The sequence below is a fragment of the Molothrus ater genome, chromosome 18, assembly GCF_012460135.2.
Source record: "Molothrus ater isolate BHLD 08-10-18 breed brown headed cowbird chromosome 18, BPBGC_Mater_1.1, whole genome shotgun sequence".
Lineage (NCBI taxonomy): Eukaryota > Metazoa > Chordata > Aves > Passeriformes > Icteridae > Molothrus > Molothrus ater.
Window position 1 is genome coordinate 2764874 of NC_050495.2, and position 21915 is coordinate 2786788.

The window sequence follows — 21915 nt, forward strand, 5'->3', positions numbered from 1 at the left end:
CAAACATAAATCCAGTTTAAATGCTAAAAAAAGGTCACATCATACTTGGTTACCTCTGCAGTGCAAACAGAGGCCATGCACACCTGATCCCATAAACATTTTTGGGAAGAGCCAGCTCCTGAGTGTGGAAAGTTATTGTGCCCATCTTGTGGGTGACAGCTCTCCCATTTCAGCAACATCGGAGGCAGTTCCTGCTTACAACACTAATTGGGAACTTCCTATAAACATTATTCATCTCTCTCTACAAGGCAAGAAATCCAGAACAAAAACAATGTGCTATAAAAAAAAAAAAGAGAATGCTTGGCTGTGTCATACTCTATAAATATTTCTGAGCCACCATAAAAAAAAAAGGAAAAGAAAAATAGTTCCGATGTTGTAACGATTACACACTTCAGACTCTTAAAAAACAAGCTGGGTGTTTAACCTGAGCTCTCAGCTATAAAAATAGCTCTGTTAATCTTGGTGTAATTCTGTGTTTTATTTCAAGATAAAATACATTCCTGCAGAGTCAGATCTTCTTGCCACTTGTGGGTCTTTCAAACACTCAGGAGGACCACGGGGAAAAAAAATGAGGTAACTTTCCATTGTAGCTGCTGGGTCAATGTCTTCAGTCCTCACAATTACCTCTGTGTTGGAACCAACTTCTTCCTCTGCAGAAAATGGAAAAGATTTTTATTAAAAAGCAGGAACATTTCCTCTGAAATATCTGAAGCAACCACTCTTATGTGAATTTGCTACACAAATTTTCACACTGCAAACAGAGTAAGAACATGGAGTGAAATATAAAAAGGAAAAGGTAAACAAGGTACTTCACAGAAAGGCAACAGTCTCAGGGCCACCACTGGGATGTTGGGAAATAAAAAACCTTTCCAGTTGGCTTTCAGGAAAGGAGTGATCTTTGTGCCCCAGGCCAGCCACTGAGTCACCATTTATGAGCACTGGCACATGCTGCTGTGTCCAAAACTGAAAATAGCCTTTTCCTCCTGAGTTCTTCACTCTCCCCCACCCAACCTCTCTCTAGAGGCAAAACAACTGACTGATGAGAATGGCTAAATCATTGGCAGCTAGGGAGGAAATTGCCCTAATGTTTGTCAGTGCACCTGCCCTCAAATGAGTTTCAAAGCAATTTAAAACCAAACAAACACAACCAAAATCAATTCAATCACTTCGGTATATGAAACTGCACAAATGTTTGGTTATTTCTGGACCTGCTCTGCTTCAGGTCTAACTGATCACAGTAATTCAGTGCCTTTTAAAACAGAAAGAAAATGAGAATTATGCATTAGCCAGTGACTTGGAGAGCCACTCATGCTTGTCGTGGATCTACACTGGATTGTGGTGTGTTTGTTCCACCAGCTCTTTCTCACTTGAGGCAAATGTGATTATTTCTGTAGGCTCAGCGTGCTCTCCCCACTCTGCTGCCTCAGCATGGGGCTCAGCACTTTTGGGGATTTGCTCCTGAAGCTTTGTAACATCAGTGGTTTCAGGATGCAAGTCACAGTGCTGGCTGCAACCTATGAAACCCCTGGCTGCTTTTACCTCAGGGCTCTTTTCAGGAACAGAAGAGCTCTCTGTGTGCACAGGAGGTTTGGCATTGCAGCTACTCAGCACCCATCTCCCAGGTGCCCCATCAGCTGCTCTCCTCAGACCCCACAGCTCTCAGAGCAGTCTCAGCATCTCCAGGCTTGATGCAGAGCCAGCAGAACACAAACCAGCCTGACTCCCCTCCCCAGGGCACAACAGCTCAGGGACTGCAGCTGGAATATCCCAGAGCACCAGCTCCCCAGGGGATGGAGGCTGATCCACAACTGGTGTCACACAGTGTCAGCCCCAGCTGGCTGTGGGGTCAGCTCCCTTTGCAGGAACCAGCTTGGGTTGTGTCAGCACTGGGAGATTTTTTTCTTCTTTTTTTTTTTTTTTTTTTTTTTTTTTTTTGCCAGTTTCTCTCCTCATTGTTGCTGGTTCTTATTCAGTTTCATGTGGTGTTCAGGATTTTAACCATATCTGGTTACTCTTTTGTCCTCAGAACCAGACAAGGTGGTGCCTACTGCAAGCATCCAATCCACAATAGAACAAATAATCAGAGAGTGAGAAATTTCCTGATTCAAAAAGAAAAAAACAATCTGCTGTGGGCAAGGCTGCTTTGGATATTCTGAAACAGCTCTATTCAATACATTCTACTTTTGGGGCTCTGAGCCCAGGAACAGTATCCTAAAACAGCCCTTGGCCTTGGCACTGGAAAAAACTTCCCAATCTCTCATTCAACAATGTTCACATCCTTGATCCTGTTATCTGTAACACACAGAAGGGTTTTAACTACAATAAGGAGGGTGCAGGTACTGGGGAATGAAGCTGTGAGATCTGACTGCCCCAAGGATGAGGAACACGCTTCAGAAAAGTTTAATTATATGGCTAAAGGAACTACTTGACAGAATATCTGTTTGCTGTTACAGTACTCACAAGAGTTTTATTGGAAATGCACTTAGAATCCTGTGCTAGGCCCATCTCAAAAATCCATAAAGGGTATTAATATTGCAGATGCATTTATAAAGAGGGAAGCAAACAAAAAAAGATCAAGCTGAAAACACTTCCATGCTCAGGGAACATCACAGAGAAAAAAAAGGAAGCTTTGCATCTCTTTCTTCTGCAGCAGGTAACTGGCTTCTGTGAAGAGTTCTGTTGTTTCTATTGTAATGTAAAAACTCTACATGGAAATCAAAGGACTCAGAGAATAAAATTTCCAGAGCTGCCAGGTTCAAGCTGCTGAGCAGCAGGGGTACAGTTCTTAATTCCCCCTTCTCCTCTCTGTCCCAGCAGGGCACAGAATCCAACATGTACCACTTCCCCCTGATTCAATTCCAAAGGCTGCATCTCGTATTTATTCTGTTCTAAAGCTCAGTTTAGACCAGCCCCAGGTAAGCCTGGTTTGAGGCACAGGTGAGCTGGCCTGCATACATTAACTCAAACACGCTTGACGAGTTTTTGCCCAGAACTGCTCTGAAAGCAGATCAAAGTTGCACAGATGTGGCTCAGGATCTGCTCCCGCCACTACACACGAGTTTGCTTCATTTTCTATCCACTAAAGCTGAAGGAGAAGCCAATTTCCAAGCTCAAAAATGCAGCATCAGATCCTAAAGCAGAGTCATGGGCAGACAGAGGAGCTGAGCTGTGACGTGCCAAGCAGTGAGCAGGAGCCAGACAGCTGATGGGGCTGGGCAAGAGCCACAAGCAAGCACTGTGTGCAGGGAGCTTTTCAGGAATCCTCCTACTCAGGAGTCTTTGCAAAAGACTAAACTGCTGCTGTCTTTGCCACTGAATGAAATCCTGCAGAGGAACTTCTGAACAAAATATCCTTTCAGTTTCTGCAAACGCTGGCACACAACCTTTACAGTCAGGCTCAGCACAGCGAAGGGTTTATGGTTCTGAATGTTATAAAAATGGCTTTGTCTGCTCCTTACAGCAACGTTGTTCTGGCCAGGTTCATCTAAGGCTAAAAGGAGTGCAACTTTTTAGAGGGAGGTGAAATGTGTGAGGATGAAGGTGAGGGTTCAGCACTGCTCTGAAACCAGGAGCCTAAATCCTCCCTTTGGGATATACACCAGCACAAGTGTGCTCATTGCTAGGGACAAAAGGTACAATGTCCTTGTCAAACAAGGTAGAAATTCTTATGGATATTTACCCACCAAACAAGTGACCCTTTCTCTGATTACTTCTGCTGCCCAAATACTCAACAGGAACTTTATCAGCACTTGTGCTCATAAAATAAACTGCTATGACAGCTACATACAGGTTCTTTTCTTTGACCACTGAATATATTCTCTGACCTTGCAATGAAGGAGCTAAAACTACCAACCCACAAGAACTCTGCCTTTATTGAAGCTGAGCTTCTGGTTTAAATCCACACCCAAAGTATCCTATATATTCCCTATAGTGCCCTCCTTTCCATGAATATTATAATAAACCAGGTCTGACTGTGAGTCTCTGTGACAGCAGAGCAGTGAGTGTGTGCTGAGCCTGAGAAATCACCTAATTTGCTTCAGGTCAGAAGAACCAGTGTTCATTTTTTTCTAGACCTCCTACAGCTTGCCCCAAAATGACTTCTGCCTTCCATCTGTTCAGACAAATGCAGGAGTCAAATCCTGTCATGACCTTGAGCAGCCAAACAGAATCCTATAAAAAATTCAAGCACTAAGGCATGCAGGAAGCGTCTCTTCGTAACCAATATCCTCCTCATGCTTTGCTAATGCAGTGCAAGCCAAGCATAAGGGAAAGGACGTTCCCAATCAGCATCCCTGGGACCTCACCCTCATCGTGGGAGAGCAATCTGTACCTTATTCTTGTTGCTGGTGTTGGGAATGCTTGTGTGGAGAAGGCTGAGCTCCAGGTCAGTCAGCATCTGTCGGGACTGGGCCAACGAGCGCTCCAGCTTCCAGAACAGGGAACTGGTGTCCTGCAGGACACAGACAGGGAGACCAAGTTAGGGAAGGATCTTTTTTTTGGAGTATTTCACACAATTATAATGCACCAAGAATCAGCATTTTGATTTTGAAATGTTTCTGTTCAATATACTGCAAAGTAACAGACTGTGTCTAACTGCTGGTGTTTCTGATAAACACAGAGCTCTCTCCTAGTGCCATCTGAAACAGATTTCCACGTGCAGGTATATGGAGCACTCACAAGAGAGGTACTTCAGGGATAAAGGGGACAATAAAGACATGAGAAACAGGGAAAACCAAGCAGAACAGGAAAGAAACAATGCTCAAGAGCTTCTGATAACTGCATCCATGTCCACCCAGATATTTAGTGGAATTAGCAATTAGCCAGCGTCCATTTTCCTCAAGCTTTTCATTCCAAAACCTTATTAATTTTTTAAAAATTCATTTATACTTATGCTGTCCAAGACATATTGAGGCAACAAGGAGCTATTTAAAAAAAAATATGTTATCACCTTTGCCATAAGCCTGCTGTCTCATCATTTGAGTCCCCAGTTCTTCCATGCCTGGAGACATTTGCATTCCTAGCATCAGTCATAATTCCCCATAATTCCCCTCAAAATCAATCAAGGACATTGTGCAATAAGATACTGACTGTGTTCATGCAGTATCTCTTTGTTGGTTTGGTCACTGCCAGGTCATTGATGTCCAGAGGGGAATCTTCATCAGATAATTTCCCAGAACTCTGAGTCTTGTTGCTCTTCTCAGTGGATGCCAAGAGAGGAGAAGCCAAGCGGAGGGAATTCAGATCCACATTTTCTTCACTGCTAAAAAGAAAAATTAAGACATTGGCAGAAGCAGCATCGCCATCCTTTTTAAACTTTCAAGGGAAATCATGGCACAACATAAATAACTGTGGGCCCTGAGCCAAGGAAACCAAGAAGCTTGGGAGATTACCCTGCTCCTCAGAGCATTCCCATGTTTAACAGCTTCCCTAGATCACCATCATCCTCTGAGGATGAGGGTTTGACTTTCAACCAGTCTCAACCAGCTCCATGACCATGGGTTTGAGTGTATTTAACCTTGCAAAGAGCACACAAAAGGCAAAACTTTGCTCTTCCCAATTTCTGCTACTCACTCCCCTCTCACACCCAAATCCTTTTGGTTCTAATCAACCATTAGGCAAATTAATATTTGTAGGTGTAGCTTTCAAGGGAATTTCAGAGTTTCACAGTCATCATCTCATGTCAGAGATCACAGGAGAGCTTTCCCAAAGAGGCTTGGATTTATTTTGAAATATAGGAGCAAACCACATTAATCAACTTCTGAACACAACAGAAGCAGAGTGCTAGCCCTGCCTAGACTGGCAAACAATGAAAAAAGATGTGTATTTTAAAGCAAATATTCTCTTTGAATTGATGGCATTTCAGTAGATACTCTTTAGATACTTAATTTGGTGTAACAATGCATTCCATACCTGACAAGACTGTTAAAAATAGGTGCATTTTTAACTGACATTCAATCTAGGAAAAAGCCCTCATGAGAGTTGTCAGCTCAGGAGTGTCTGCTGTGTCCCATTTCACTTCTCCCATAAACCACTGGGATAAAATAGGCTCTCTTTTAAGAGAGAAAAGCTCAAGTCTGTGTTTCTGACAAGGAGAGGTTCTGTGGAGATGTGAGGGAACAAGCAGCCTGGAACAGGGATGTGAGAGATGAGATGAGCAGGGAAAACACACAGGCTGCAAGGAAGGGGACCCAGGTTTGATTTTGAGGCAGGGAAAAGGCTCAGGAATGGGTGGTTTAGTCCAGCCTGAGCAGAATCAACAAGTACCTGCTGATGCTCCATCTGTAAAATGAGAATTGAGATAAAAATCCAAAGGCAGCAAATGCTGGCCCAACATAAATGAAGTCACCAAGTCAGAGCACACGGAAATGATTCCTGCACTCTGGGATTTCACAATCCCCTCTGCCACTGGGGAAGGCATTTGACTGTTAACAGCCTCCTTGTTGGCTGTTCCAGAACTCAGGAACTCATGGCAAAAATATTTGCTGGGATGACAGGGAGGTGCCAGCACCCTTCCCTAAACACAAACTACATCATCAGCACTCTGAAAGCAGCTATGGGAAACTGGAGGATCCAGATCCAAGTCCCAGGAGGAATGTTGTGCTGGTCTGTGCCATTAATCCCTTCACAGGAGCAACGCTCCTGCCTTCCTCCCATGTAGGGGTGAGGATTTATTGCCTGCCAAATCCGAGTCAGCAGAGAGCAGACAGTCAGGGATTTGCACGGAGCCAATCCATCTCCAATTAGCAGGGCCCCAGGACCAAATGTGGGCATCAAGAAAACTGGAGAGCTCAGCAGCAAATCCCAAATGGGTAGCACAGCTCCCCCCTAACTGGAGGACATCTTCCAGCTGCACTGCCCAGCTTGAATTTGTTCCTTTCCCCTTAAAATTCACTCAAGGACAAGACAAATAGGGCAAGACAAAAAGTGAAAGCAGCTTCCATGATGCAGCCTCAAAAGGGGTTTGGAGGGATGGCAGTGTGTCATTGGTGCTTCTGGGGGAGCTGATAAGGAAGGTCAGGGTAGACAGAAGGGGAGTGGAGCCTTTCCAATGACCTACAGGCAGTGGAAACTAGAGAGAGCCCACACAGAGAGGGAAGCTCAGCTAAGGCACATGGGAATGTGCCAGGCCAGCATTCTTTTTCAGTGGCTGCCCATTCACCTTGTTTCTGAACAGGTCTGTCTCACTGCAGCAACAATTCCTACGATATTTCTGTTTCAAAAGCCACACAGAATGAAAGCATCCATACATCAGAACTTTCCATTCCATAGCATTAATCTGTTTGGATGCTGGGCAGGCTTGCTGGCAAACACTGTGAGCAGGTTTAAACAGCTGTTCATTTACTGTGCTTGTCAAACCACCAGCTGGAAGGCTCCTCTCCTCTGGCTAGAAAACAGCTATGAAATCGCTGTGAAACTTCAGAAATCCTTCTAAAATAGAGCTGGGTAAATCAATTTTTTGAACAGGAATAGGGGAACCAACAGAACAAATCCACAGCAAGTCCCAGCTCTGAATGCCTTTGCTTATGCAGGCACAAAGCCACTTCTGTAAATGCAGAGCAGGTTTTTATCTCGGAGACATTCCAACATCACCGAGGCACCTGGGTCTTCTTCTGACACTTCTGAGCATTAGAAACCTCATCCTGCTCGTCCCCAACCACATGTCCTTCTCCTCCCACAGCACAAACAGGAGGATAGAGTCCCACGAGCTGGAGAGTGGACAGATTGCTGTCCTTTAAATCTTGCCATCTCATTTCTTGCCCTGACAGAGGCAGCAGCCCGTGCTCAGAGCTGTGTCCTACATTCCTGCCCAGCCAAGATGTGATTTTTCTCAATAGAAGTAACACAGTCACTAAAGCATCACACAAAACCTGCATCTGTTTCTTGCCTCACAGAAACATCACTGTACACGTCCAGCTCTGGTCAGAACATATTTTACCCATCAGAGTTATGAGCAACACCTGAGATCTCAAAAAATCTTAAAGATTTTCTCAATTAGTTTATTTGGCTAAAAGTTATTATGGTATTGCAGATTCTCCTGCCCACACAGCTCTTGGGGATAAGAGAGGAGAAAAAATAAATGCATAAAAATAGAATCATGATACTTTAAGAGCTATTTTTATTTTAAATTTGTTACTTTTCAGGTTGAAAAACTAAATTTAAAACAGCAGTTACTCTAAACATAGCTTGAGCTAATACTGAGAGCTTATACACCTAAGTTTCTATATAGTCTAGCTTATTCTTATTTCTTAAAGGCAACAAACTCATAACCTTTTTGAGCAGGTACATTTCATCTCTTGTGCAGTCTCCAAACAGCTGTAATCTCTTCCAAGGCTTGTATTTCCATCTCTCTTTTTGGGCTTGAAAATCTCCAGCCATTCCAGATCTGAGAGCGGCTTCCACTGTTTGTCTTTAATTACAATGAAGTTATTAATACTGGAATCAGAGTCAGACTTGCAAGTGGCAGGAGTCTCTGTGCTTTTTTGGCCAGACTCAGTGTCAGATCTCTCTTCCCAGGTTTTGTTTCCATTATCAGTTCTGTCAGACGTGGTGCTGCTCTGGATTAAAGTGCTTTGCAAATCTACACGAGATTTGATTTTAAGCCAACGATCATATGAAGGCACAGACACCTCAAAGGTTCTTTGGTCTCTGCTTTTCACTTCATTCTCTCCAATTTCCCTGTTTCTCAATGGCCTTGTGTTGTTTACCTCATAAAATTTTTCACTGTCTAGCTCATCAAAGCTTGATGTAACATCCTGCTTTTCTCCTTCTTCCACAGGCAGGGCCAAGCCTTTCACAGCTTTTTGACACTGGTTTAACAACGCTGAGGCAGTTTCCTCCAAGTCTGAAGCATTCAGTAACTGTCTATTATCTACTTCACACATCTCAGGGGTGGCTTTTACCCTACTTGCTGGAACCGGTGTAGTTCCACACTCCTCGCACATCCCGTGGCTGCCCTCAGTCCTACCATTGTCTGTCTTGCTGCTGGGGCTTTCAGAGGCAGAGAATGTGGCCCCTGAGCTACAACGGCATGACAAAAACAAGTCAGAAACACTGCAGGTAAAGAGCATCCCCAAGTGCACTCCTAAAGCTCTACAGAACACAGGCTCTGCCACGGTTCTGCAGCAGCTCACACACCACCAGGCAGCTGTACCCTGCCAAAACCCCACAGAAAATCTGCCCAGATTTGGCTGTTACTTTTCAAAACCAGTCTGAGAGTTCCCTCATGTTTTTAATCACAGTATAGTGATTCTGTCTGAGCCTCAGGGGTGTGCACCGATTCTCTAAGTTTACTTCCTAAAATAAACTTTGCTTTTTAAATAAAAGCAGTAGGGAGCCAGGTTAACACCCCTACCACCAGACTAGTTCACTTCCTAAAAAAAATCATGAGCTGTCTGGCCTGCTACAACACTTGCTCTGTGACTGATGCTCATGGTCTCTCTGACCAAATAAAACACAAGGTACTTGACAGCTTCACTGCATGTTTGTGGTCGAGTCCAGCAAAGCCATCCTGACCCAGCACACACCCCTGTTAGGACGTTAGCTGGGGCTGAACAGTGAAGTCTCTCTTTGAGGACAAACTATTTAAGAAATAAAACATTTTAAAATGTCTTTACCTCTTTCCACTTGATGCATTTTCATGTTTTTGCCTGGATTCTTGAGAGCTATCAAAGTTGACGTGGAGGAAGTGCAAGTCCCGCTGCTGTTTTACACAGACCTGTCAGAGGCAGTGAGGGGACACTGGTGAATGTCTGGGTGCAGGAACATCATCACCAGGTAGTACCAAAAGCATCCTCAAAATGTTTTTATAAACCAATGCCTGTAGTCAAATTATTGACAAAGACTTCCAAATCTAAGAGACCATCTCTGCATATATTTAGGAAAATAATGTTTTGCAGCAATAAACAGGATTTCTATTAGAAGATTAGAATATTCTTCTAAGATGGAAGCACACTGAACAATAAATAAAATATCATTACCGTTACCTGATATTTAATACATGTTGTTATTATGTTGTTCACAGCTACAGAATTATAGGACATGGATGATGATCATGGGATTTGGCTTGGACTGCAGGGGATTTTTGTGAAGCTAATGGAGAAGGTAACTACCCATCAATTATTTGCAATTAAAAAATGGAACATGCTTTGAGAACCTCAGCTGAGAGCAGGTGAACACACAGGGTTTAGGTCGTGAAAAACAGATCTGCCAGGACACCGTGTCCCTTACTCAGCTGAGTTCACCTTGGGCAGGTGTGTGATCCCAATCCTGCTCCCTTCACGTCACTTCCCAAGCCTGGAAGCAGTGTGGGCTTTTCAGCTTAACCCCAAATGAAATAAATCAACATTCTACAGGGATCCCAGCAAGGCACAAACAGATCTTTGTTCCTTAATCAATACTGTCTAGATCTAACTTTTTTACACCGTTCCACACAGGTCTGGTGTTCCTGTAAATGCTCCTCTGGCCTCGGGGCGGGAGCACAACCGGGGCTGTACCTGTCGCAAACTGGACAATTCTCTTTCAATCCGCACTTGCTTCGACTTGGCAAACTGAAAAAGTTGATCCTTCCTCTGGGCTTCTTCCACTGTTTCAAAAGATAATAATTGGTTTTATTACTTCAGGTGAACAGACACAAAGTAAGTGCATTGCTAATGCTGTGTCTGTAGCAGTAGGAGGTGGTACCGAAACAAAACAAGAGCATTTTCTTAAGATCAATGGGACCTGTTTCTCCTCCAGATAAAAAGAGCACAAAACACACAAGAAAACAAAATTTCAAGTATTTTCCTTGGACTTTTCCTCAGCACCTGGCTTCATGTTACTAGCAGCAACACTGCTTCACTGACTGATTTATTTAATGTTTTCAGAAAGGAAAAGAGAAAAGGGAAAGGGAAAAAGAGAAAAAAAAAGAGGAAAGCATAAAGGAAATTCAGCTAATTGATTTTAATTCATGCAGGTAGAGAGAAGTGCAGCGAAACAATTCCCAATTTTATTGGTTTTAAAATAATGAGACATGGCATCAATATCTGATAAAGGTCAAACAGCAGATTAAAAATGATAGGCAAGGAAATTATCTGACAGCAGAGGACACCTTTGGCCACCTTAATCTTTCAAGGTCTCTGTGGTTGTCCCCAAGAATGTTGCAGTGACCTTTCCTATCCACTGCAGCACCAGATGTTCTTCAACCCAAAACCAAAGGTATTATGGAGAGCAAGATGCAGTTTACCAAGGCCTGCATATTAAACCAGCCTAAACCAATCCCATCACCTAAAGAAAGCAACAGAAAAGAGAAAGTCTCAACATTTTCAGGAGAGTCCCCTGAGCCACTCACTCCTCCCTGTGTAATCACTTTGGTGAACTTTGTGCTTTCACAAGATTTTATAAAGTGTCCCTGCAGAAGCCCCAGATATTGCTTCCACAGAAGAATGGCACACAAGGGATAGACTTTTATTAAACTGCAAGGAAGGCAGGTACCGAGCTGCCTCCTTCACAGATATCAGTGAACTGCTGCCCAGAGGTGTCTGAGCTGTTGAAAGCCAAGGCATGAAAGGCCAACTGCCCACCCTCACCTGCCAGGATCAGCTCACTCCTCAAGCAGCCATTTTCTTGTTTCAGGTGGCTGATTTCTTCCTGGTTTTTGCTGCTCTCTTTCATCTTCTCAGAGAGGATATCTACAAAACAAAATGTAGCATTTCTCAGATTGAAAAGGAATCATGCTGGCCCTACACTAAATTAGGTGCCCAGCAGAAACATTTACCTTTCATCTTATTTACTTGGCTCATGACATCGTTGAGTGTCACCTTGAGGTCCTGGTGCTCCCTGTTGCGAGTGAATTCATCCAACTTTGCTGTACGCAGGGCATTCTCCAGGGTTTTAAATTTAGATGTAACCTCACTAATCTGATCAGTTGTTTCAATTAAGGCCTTGTCCTGAAATAGGAAACACAATGAAATCTTATTTTTAATATCATGGATGGGTTTGAACAAAACCAGTACATTCTTCTGCAGTAAAGTGATCCACAACCTCCTTCTGAGGTTTTGAGGGGAAAAAAACCACCAAATTAAATCTTAGAAACAAGCTTGTTTGTGAAAACAAACCAGTTTATTGCTGACCATTTTCCCCTTCTCACACAAGCCTAAGAATTAACCATGAGTGAGATCACCAGGGACAGAAGCCTTGTGGCACAGTCACCAACAGCTGCAGCTTGACCACATTTAGTGCCCACGAGCTGACAGATGTTACAGATGTTACCTTCATCTGAAGCATGGAGAGAAGCTCCTGTTCCCTGGCTTGCAGCTGGCCTGTTTTAGCAGACAGTTCCAAAACTGAGCAGTGGAGACTCTGATTTTTCTCCTAGTGAACAGAAATAAGTGTCAGCCATTACTTCAGTGATTCAAAGTTATTATTTTTTTCCCAGTAAATACGTCCACAACATTATTGAAATATAGTGAGTGGTAATGTGGGATCCTGAGCAAACTGGAGAAAAGTGGACTGGAGTAAAAATTGTTCCCCAACTTGTTTGTGATCAAGGGTCTTAATACCCTGCATGTCTCAGTTTTGGAATGTTACAGCTCATCACAGGCACCCTGTAAATGCATGGACTACAAAACCAGACCATCACTCAACCCCTACCTCCAGAGCCTGGCAGTGAACAGATGAATCTGTTACTTTTTGAGTGAGCTCTTTAAACTTCTGTTGTGTGCTTTCAAGTGTTATCTTACTGTCATTATGCTGGGATTCTAATAACTTTAACTTTTTGGTCAGTGATTTTATAACTGCATTTCTCTCGTTCAGCTCACCTGAAAAGGAAGGAGACAAAGTTATATGTGAGAAAAGAGCTCAGAGGCTGTCATGCAATTTCTTAAATCTCAGAAATAATTTAACCCAGTGTTTTAAAATCACACAATCCAAACCTGGATGCTTATGCTGCACACTCTGAAGGAGGATTCCCTGGCTACCCAGGTCAGATGGAGCATGGTGAGCTCTGTACTGAAACTGTTCAGAGCCACCAGGTGTTTTGTGTTTGTTCAGAGCTGTGCAGCAGAACCTCAGGGCACAGGGCTCTGTAACTCGCCAGCAGGCTGCACATTTTTCCTCTTCCCCCACATTTATTTAATCCGATTGTTTTTTAAAGAATTCACAGAAGCAATTCACACATTCAGACAAGAAAGAGTCTGATCATCACAGCCCCTTCAAGATCAGATCACTTCAGCACCAGTGTGGAAGTTTAGATCTCAGAGGAACAATAACATTTAAGGCTGAAGGGTATGAAATGGTTCCTTATATGATGCAAAACTGTTATTGAGGGGTTGAAGCACCTGAACATATTTAATAGACCAAGATGTCATTCTTTATATCACAACACTTACTAGTTAATAGGCTGCATCGTTCTGCTAAAGTCAGTATTTTTTGGCGATCATCTTCCCAGGCCTGGATGTGTCTCTCGTGCACTTCCACCATGTCATTGAGCTCCTTGTCACGATCTTTCAGTTCTGCAATTAAAAGCTTGAGCTCCTGTCTCTGCCTCCTAATGATGCTGTTCTTGTGATCGGGGCTAAATGCCTACAAAAGGTGAGACATGGAATGCATTTCAACACAAGGAAGTGACAAATTCTCTCATAATAAACTCGAGGGGTTTATTTTTAGTTGAGCTATGTTTCTATTATAAATATAGAAGAAATTCCAAGAAGTTCCTTATGCTCGTGGCACCACCTGTGGCCCTTGACTGAAGCCCTTTGCAGAACCGAGGTGGTACCACCTGTGGTCCATGACTCAACCCAGCAGCAGCACAGTGAGCACCCTCCTACCGAAAATAGAGCCGATTGTTAACGGCACTTTCATCTTTTACCTGGGGCGAAGCAGAACGCTGTAGTGATGAACTCATAGGGGACTGGGGGCCAGAGCTCTGCCAGGCATTCGTGGAACCGGGAAGGCTTCAAGGATGTCACGTTCAGCATGGAGGCTCCCCCGCCGCACAGCCGCCTCACGGCCCTGAGGGAGCACAAGCGGCCTTGGAGCGGACGGGCCGGGGGCGCAGGCCTGAGGGGGGGCCCTGAGCTGCCACCCCCGGGGAGCGACCCCCGCTCCCGGGCAGGGCTCCCCCGCTGTCCCGCCCGCCTGGGGCGGCCCTTCCTAAGCCCACGGGCTTCCCCTGCCCTCCGGCCCCGCTCATTACCCCCGGTTAGCCCCGGTTACCCCCGGCCGCCCCCGACCCACCGGCACCGCCCGGCCCCGCCCGCCGTTGGAAGAAGCTCCGCCCCCCGCAGCGAAGGGGCCGCGGGTTCGAGTCCGGTGCTGCCCGTTCAATCCTTCAGCCGCGGGTTCGAATCCCGCGGCCGCCTCCTGACTCCGGGGCTCGAGCTGCTAGAAAAATGTGATAATTAATGACGTTGTTAATACGGAGTGAGTAAGAACCAGACCGGAATGTTAAGGGTTGGAAGCAACTTCCCTGTCCAGCGTTAAATGGGAGGACTGTAGAGATGCAGGCAGCTCTTGAGAGCCACTATTTCCAACAAGAAGGATGGAGTTATCTCTCCAGACACACCCATGGTTTATAAATAGAAACCACTGAAAAAAGCAACCTTACAGAAGAGAACAGAGCGTCTGACACATCACCCCCTCCTTGGCTTTCAGCTCACCGAGGCTCTGCAGTGACAGGAACAGGTCACTTCCAGGACCCTGCCACCAGGGAGCATTTATTGTTATTAAATGGAACAGTGAAACAAAAAGCACCAAATCGATGCTCGAGGCTGTTTGTGGGAGTACAGACAGCACAGCTGGCACCCCCCCCCACCCTGCTAACATGGCCTGTGGAATAGTGCTCACTATTAATTTGTGTTCATTACTACCATTCTTGAATGAGCAGCAGGTTAAAAGCATGAAGCTGTTACAACTGCCTCACCAAGAAGCCCAGCAGGGTTAGGAGATCTTTGGAATTATGAAAATAGGATAAATTTCTAATTCATATTCACAGATTTCTCAGAGTTTCCACTTAATAAAATAACTCAGTTGGCAGGGATGTAGAATAACCTCTTCAGGATTCAGTGTTCTTTCATTGTTAACCAACCTTTAGAATGTTTGTTCCATTCTGATTTCTAAAATTCTCTCCAGGTAAATGAGAAGTAAAAGTGTCTACATCAGCCACGTGCCTTATTCAGTTGAGCTCAGCAGAAAGGACAGCAGATGAAAAACAAACTTTTAATGCCTTAAATTCTTATTTTCCCATAAGATAGGTAGAGGAAAGCAGATGTAAAAAACCTCAGAAACTATTCAGTGAGGAACAGTAATTTTATTTAAATCTACTTCATGCTTAAGCATGGTAGAACCCAAATTTAACTTTGGCAAATATCACAAAAAAAACCCCAAAACAAAAAAGAAAACCAAGCAGCCTATACAGAACAGTGAGAATGCCAAGGACATGGGTTCTCCACAGTTTCACTGCAGAGCAAATGGGTTTAGAAGCCTCACTTTTGCTATATCATTTATAACCATATAATTAAATAAAGGTAGTCCTCCATTATCACTTCTTGACTTCTCCAAGATCTTCAATGCTGTCATCATCCACCTAGGGAGAAAAATCCACAACACAGCAAATTAATTTTTTTTTTATATGCCTCCTTCAACATACACCCTGTAAATGTAGTGAAGTGTGGGAGAAGTGAAGAGCCCCATTCCAGATCCCCTGCTGTAAATCCTGGGTGAGTGACACGTGCTTACAGGACACAGCTGAGCCTGCAGGGCTGGGAATAAGTACAGCCCTATGGACTTAAACCATAGAGAATTCCACTTGGGAAATGCCAGGACAAGGGAGAGTCAGAGAAAGCCCTTGCAATTACAGCTCTCAGCTTTAAATTTCAGTCCAACCCACACTGGCTGATCTCTTCTGAAGCACAAATGTGTGGGGCTTGGGGCTTTTTTGTTTGTTTAAATTTTGCAATATTTTACGAGGTGTTGAAAAATAGGATGGCAATGTAAGAATACTTAGACACTCACTGTTAAGAAATGGTGACAAAGAAGGCACAGATATTTGACAGCTGCATTTATTCTGACATGCCTCCCTCACTGTAGGGTGGGAATGCAACAACTGCTCTTTTATTTTTGTGCACCAATCTGTGCTGCCAAAGATAAATCCTTTCTCCAAAATCATTGGTAAATCACAGGCTAACGTGGAAAAGTGTTTGTCTTCCTGAGAGAAAGAAAGGTTTATTACCTCAGGCCACTTCTCCTGGATTACATCAATAATGTCATCTGTGAAGTCCCCCTGAATGATGATTTCATCTTCTCCTGTTACTGAGGCACCGCAGGAAAATTTCTGAGCAAAAAACCTTTGTGCTTCCTTAAGATCAATTTCTGCCCGGGGAAAAATGAACAATTTAAGTACAGTTGTTGTCATAAAAATATTTTCTCAAGATTAAAGCCAAAATCTTGTTTTAACTTGAAAAAGTAGTGGCACTTTACAGTTGAAGCTTTGCTAGAGTTTCCACTGAAAGCCAAGTCTGCTGTTTACACCCAAAACATCTGACTCTACTGATCTACAAATGCTTCAAGGTAGAAATTGCTGAATGTCCTCTACATGTTCTGTTGAGGTGAGTCTGCACCCTGTTTCAAAAAAACCTGTAACCCTCTTTGTCTTTATTAAGGCAATAAGAACCTTAATAATTTACCCCTGTGGGAAGTCAGTGTCCTTTTAGCCTTGGAACTGCTAAAAGCACCTTGGGACTTCCATCTCACAGCTGGAAGCAGATTCCCCAGTGGAAGACAACCAGAAGAAATATCATGAGGGTAAAGGCAGGCACATCCAATACCAGGAGAAGCCAAACTCACCAAATGTGGCAAGGCCACACACTCTTGTGACGTATTTTTTCTTTGCTCTGGGAATTTTAGCTATCGTAACTTTCTGTGGTACAGTCTTCTTCTTCTGTTTTATCTGACCTCTTCCACCTTTAAAACAGAGCAGAAGGTTACATGATTAATTAAGGTTACATGATTAATTAATTAAAGGTTACATGATTAATTATGTCATAGTTCATCAAAGAAAAAAACATACAAGGTCAGATTTTGCCCATATAAACAAAGAAACTGTTAACTCCCCAACACTATTGGTAAACAAAAATGTATTTTGCACATTGTCTGAGATTTATTATTATTTAAGAAAGATCCCACATCATCTAAGTCCAGTACTATGAGAAATAACAATATATACATGTCAAATGTGCATTCAAGCACAGGTTGCACAGCAGACCCCCACTACAATCAGCAAAGAAAGGGCTTTTCCCCACACTTTACCCATTACTGTGCTTGGTCTAGACTTACATAATTCTAGAAATAAATTTTTCTTTGATATTTTCCACAACTATTTTAAGATTCTCATGGTTTGTGTCTGAGGCAAAGCAAGCTGCTCATGCCCATTTCCTGAGGCCACACAAGGTCTTGCTTTGCCCAGGCTGCTGGGTTAAAGAGCAGATCAAGTTCTGGACACCTGTGCACGACCCCACAGTGAACCAGGCAGGGAAAAGTGAGCCAGCAGCCAACCCCACACTCTGAGAGCAGCCAGCCACAGCACCCCAAGCCCTCTCCATTTAACACCCACCACCTTCCCCCTGCCTGCTCCTAGGCCAGCCTGTGGGAACACTCCCCATTTCAGGCATTTCTGAGCCAGAGTAAAGCGTGCAAAATACACGTTCCACTCATTAGGATTCTTCAGGCCAGATTAAGATCTCAGCTAACTTCGTGTACAGCCACCATGTTATTCCAGGGTAACCAAAGTTTCATGCTTCTGAGCCTTCTCAGCATGAAAACTTAAAGAATTTATGACAAGTAAACCAACCCCTGTGGCTGTTTCTGTTTCTAACACGCAGCACTTTCAATTCTGTTTTATTATAAACTGGTGGCTGATAATTTTTAGACAGTAAATTTCTGCCTTAAATTTCCTTCAGTGAGTTTCAGCAGTGTCTCATGAAGTTTGTGCTTGTTTTCCCTCACACTCTTATGGTCAATCTTACACCATCCTACTTAACAACATGCTGTATGTTTTCATGAAACTTTAGCTTTTAGGAGAAAAATCACCAAATATTTTAAACACTATTATTTTAGAATCAAATACCAGACTTAAAACTAATCATACCACCCTTCACAACAAATTAATGTTGAAATAAAATGTCCTGAAATCTCTGGGAAAAGCATCCAAGTTACAGAACATGAATTACTGTTGTCACTAGACATTGCCTGCTGAGAAGGTAAATTAAACTGGTTACCAAGATACCAAAAATAAAACAAAAATATATGTGGCATAAAATATGCAACTACTGGGTATTAACCATAAATTCTGGAGCATTACACACAACTGCACAGGCAGATACATATTAACAGCTCCAGAACTCTGATTTATGGTGGAAAGCATGTTAATTAATTCAGCAGAAAGAGCTCCAACGATTGAAGATAAAAGTGTGTTTAAACTGTTCCACATAACTTTATATCTTCCAAAGTTTTGAGAATGTTTTTCATTAGTGCTGCTGGGAGGAGACACAGCTGCGAATGGACACACAGGTAACAGATTTAAAAGCAGGAAACCAAATCCTGTTCTGTGAATACAGAGAGGTGGAAGGAACAAAGGCAGAGCAGAGACATTACCAGAGCATTACCAGAGGGGAGCAGCCTTTGTTCCACTCTGCAAGCAGCCCATAAAGTGCTGCTCAACAGGGCTCAGCATTCTGGGAGAAATGCCAGCTGATTCCAGCTTGGGAGGAGCTGCTCCCCGAGTGTGACAGTGGTGACAGGAACAGTGGGGCACAGGATGCAGCTCACCTCTCCCTGCCTGTCCCTCCTGTCCAACATTTCCATTGGCACAGACCACAGGGAGGAAGATATTCCCTATATTGCAGAGCTGGCCACCAAAATGCAAGGAATTTGTGCCCTGCTCCAGACCAGCAGGTGAGAAAGGGATGCCCCAAACTGCTTTGAAATCAGTACCACAATCAACTATTTAGACCTTGCCTCTCTTTTGCTTCTTCTTCTCCTCTTCTTCTCCTCCTCCCACATTTCCTTGGCCTTCTCCAACCCCAGCTTCCTGTTTAGGTGAATTTTCTAAAATGCAGCAGAAAGGAGCGAGGGGAAAAAAAGAACAAAATTAGTGATCAAACACCCACAGCCTTACAGGAACAGGAAGTAAGTAAAGTGATGTTCTGCTAAATCAGTAAACTATGAAGTGCAGCAGCCTTTTGACTGATGCATGTTACATCTTCACTACAGTATTTGTGCAAATTAGACTCCAGAAAAGCCTCAGCTCCGAGCTACAGGGACAATTTCAATAAAGGCTCTTGCACAGAGAGACAGAAATTAATGATAATGTTAATACTGAAATTCCAAATACAAACAAATAAGTTCCCCAATATTAATGGCCTTTCCTCCAGCCATCCACTGTAGAATGGAAAGACATAAAATCCAATAAACTAACTCTGATGGGAAACAAGTGCATGGATGTTTATGGCAGGAATCCTAAGAAAGCTCAAATATTATTAATTAAACTATAAATTGATTATTTAGTGTTTTCTGACATTATAAAACCTATTTCAGAGCATCCAAAGCATTACCTTTCCCATGATACAGCAGGAAAAGGAAAGAGATAAGAACTGGACAGATATTTCCAAATATGTCCCAGGACACATACCAGTTAGAAAATAGAAAAGACTCTTACCTACTGTAAGTTTTGCAAACTCATCTGGAAAATTCTTTTCTAACCATTGTCTGCATTTAGTCACATCAGGCATGTATTCACAGTACTAGAGAAAAGCCATATGAATGTTGTTAGTGGAGGAATGACAAAATACATCAGAAATACACCAATATAGGGCATAATAGGATAGAAGGAAATTTGGACAAAAAATTACTCACCTCTGTTGGCAACGAACAGACTGGAGAAAGAAGGGGAAAAAAAAAAGAACAGATTACAAAAGGCATTTTTTAATTTTTACTTACAGCCTTAGTAATTAAATTCCAAATGGTGTTTCAAAGTCAGGGATGGGTTCTTACATAACTTCTGGTTATAACCACACACTGACTCAAAAATTTCTTTATTGTTGGCACTCCACATTTTAATTCCTCTCTCATTAGACCTGTGCTTACATGCTCTGCATTAGGATAAAACCATCACAGCAAGAGCTGCCAGTCACTGAGGGAAGGGGAGGAGAAGCCCAAGGTTGGGAAAAGCTACAGAACAAAACACCACTTCTACCCGAGGCAAAGGAGACACTGAACGAGGCACCAGGTGGTTTGGTCAGCTTTCCTTTCTCCAAGAGCTGCCAATGTCACAAAGAGGGGACAGCCAAACCAACTGTGCAGGGCTGTTTCCTACTGTATTCCAGCCTGAAGCAAAATGACATTCCTATCTAAAAACACACCTGTCAGGACAATCTGCCTCCCTTTACATTTCCCCCACATAACTACAAACAGAACGAGTAAAGAACGCTTCCAAACACAGTACAGTTTAATGTATTCCATTTCTTGCTGTCATACTAATGCTCAGAGCTTTTCTGTGCTAATGGCTTCCTGCAGGAAGGGATGTGTGCTCCCAGTCCTGTCCCAGTCCTGTCCCAGCACTTGCCTCCACAGTAGAGCACCCGCAGGGGGTAATCGGCGTCGGACCTGGCTCCGCTCCTGCCGTCCCCTCTGCACTCAGGGACCACGGGCTCGGCCACATCCGTGGCCATGTCACCGAGCTGTGGGGCACAGGGGACACAATCAGCACCCAGGCTCTGGGTTTGAGTCAGTCACAGCCCTCCCAGCTCCAGAATCCCAGAGGAAAGAGGGGCAAGTGGCAAAAGAGAGGGAGAGATCAGGGAGAGGAAAATGGGAGTCAAAGATAATGAAAACATGGGGAGAGCTGCTACAAAGGATACCAAGCAGAATCAGAGTTCTAGCACGTAAGGGGAAAGAAGCCAAAGCACCACAAAATGAAGAAAAATCTTTCAGAAACCCACATGGAATTAGAGAACACACTGGGTTAAGGACAATTCAGTGAAGTATCATGTTAAATCAGTGGCACACAAACAGTGGGGGCACTGGGGGCAGGTACCTCTTGCATATTAGCAAAGGAAAGGGGTCATTTAAATCAGTGCCTGAAGAGCCACAATCTGATCCAAGAACACTGAGGAAAAAAAACCAAACCAGAGCATAAAAAAGGGAAGCAAACTCAAGCCACTAATGAATGGAATAGTGGTCTACACACACGTTTTCAAGCAAGGCACTTAGAAGACAGGAGTCAACAAGGAAAGAGTTTGGAACACACAGGAAATCCCCCAGGACGGTGGGAACAGACAGGACAGGACATGTGTGAGGGAGCTTGGGGTGTTGTACGAGCCGTGCTGAGCACCGAGGAACGCTGAGGGAAATTCCCGAGGCGGTGGGTTCAGGACAGAGGGACAGGGACAAACGGGCACGGTGAGGTGCTGGGCGTTCGTGAGACCCCACAGAGGCCCGGGGGGTGCCCGGTGCTCCGGGGGCAGACGTGAGGGCGGGTCGGGAAGGGTGCTGGGACACCGGACACGGTGGGGATCACGGACACGGTGGGATGGGGGAGCGGGGGTATCCGTGAGGGCAGAACTGAGGGGATGGGGGGGGAGCCGGGAGGATGCGGTTCGGGTACCTGAGGAGGGGCGGGCTCGCAGGGCGGGGCGGTGCCGGGGCTGACGGTACGGAGGGCGCCGGGAGGATGCTCGGTACAAGCACCGGGGGGGATCCCTGCGAGGGGCGGCGGCGGCGGCGCCGCGGCTCCGGAGGAGAGGGAGCGGGCGCGTGCGGGAGCCGTCCGGCGGGGGCTGAGCAGAGCGGGGCGGGGGGGCCCGGGGGCGGTGTCGGTGTTACCGGAGGCCCCTCGGGCCGCGGCGGGTCCCGGTCCCTCACCGCGCGCGCACGTGCGCCCGCCCC

General features: G+C 44.4%; 2 protein-coding genes across 3 annotated transcripts; both read right to left on the reverse strand.

The window, feature by feature from the left end:
• Positions 1-463: 463 nt before the first annotated feature.
• CCDC62 (coiled-coil domain containing 62) lies at positions 464-14036 on the reverse strand. Of its 2 annotated transcripts, XM_036392881.1 has the most exons (12): positions 13844-14036; positions 13365-13557; positions 12628-12794; positions 12247-12348; positions 11753-11924; positions 11565-11666; positions 10494-10582; positions 9615-9715; positions 8269-9018; positions 5089-5260; positions 4331-4450; positions 464-650 (listed from the first exon to the last, which is right to left on the reverse strand). In XM_036392881.1, the coding sequence occupies exons 1-12, from the start codon at positions 13877-13879 to the stop codon at positions 621-623; spliced, it is 2034 nt and encodes a 677-aa protein (XP_036248774.1). In that variant the 5' UTR covers positions 13880-14036; the 3' UTR covers positions 464-620. The 2 variants fall into 2 exon arrangements, with proteins under 2 accessions (XP_036248774.1, XP_036248775.1); XM_036392882.1 differs by lacking the exon at positions 8269-9018.
• Positions 14037-15263: 1227 nt separating this feature from the next.
• DENR (density regulated re-initiation and release factor) lies at positions 15264-21906 on the reverse strand. Its single transcript, XM_036393176.2, has 8 exons — positions 21635-21906; positions 20594-20708; positions 19885-19904; positions 19688-19772; positions 18988-19077; positions 16819-16935; positions 16205-16344; positions 15264-15559 (listed from the first exon to the last, which is right to left on the reverse strand). Exons 2-8 carry the CDS (start codon positions 20697-20699, stop codon positions 15515-15517), a joined length of 603 nt encoding a protein of 200 aa, XP_036249069.1. The 5' UTR covers positions 20700-20708; positions 21635-21906; the 3' UTR covers positions 15264-15514.
• Positions 21907-21915: the final 9 nt, after the last annotated feature.

Excerpts from the sequence above, each read along its gene's own strand:
- DENR (XM_036393176.2), bottom strand. The coding sequence starts at position 20,699 with ATGGCCACGGATGTGGCCGAGCCCGTGGTCCCTGAGTGCAGAGGGGAC. Across the intron at positions 16,936-18,987 it reads GAAGAAGAAGCAAAAGAGAG|GTGGAAGAGGTCAGATAAAA; the intron begins GCAAGGTCTAAA and ends TCTGTTTTAAAG. Across the intron at positions 16,345-16,818 it reads GTGTGGCCTTGCCACATTTG|AAATTGATCTTAAGGAAGCA; the intron begins GTGAGTTTGGCT and ends TTCCCCGGGCAG.
- CCDC62 (XM_036392881.1), bottom strand. The coding sequence starts at position 13,879 with ATGAGTTCATCACTACAGCGTTCTGCTTCGCCCCAG. Across the intron at positions 13,558-13,843 it reads AGCGTTCTGCTTCGCCCCAG|GCATTTAGCCCCGATCACAA; the intron begins GTAAAAGATGAA and ends CACCTTTTGTAG. Across the intron at positions 12,349-12,627 it reads TTCACTGCCAGGCTCTGGAG|GAGAAAAATCAGAGTCTCCA; the intron begins GTAGGGGTTGAG and ends TCTGTTCACTAG.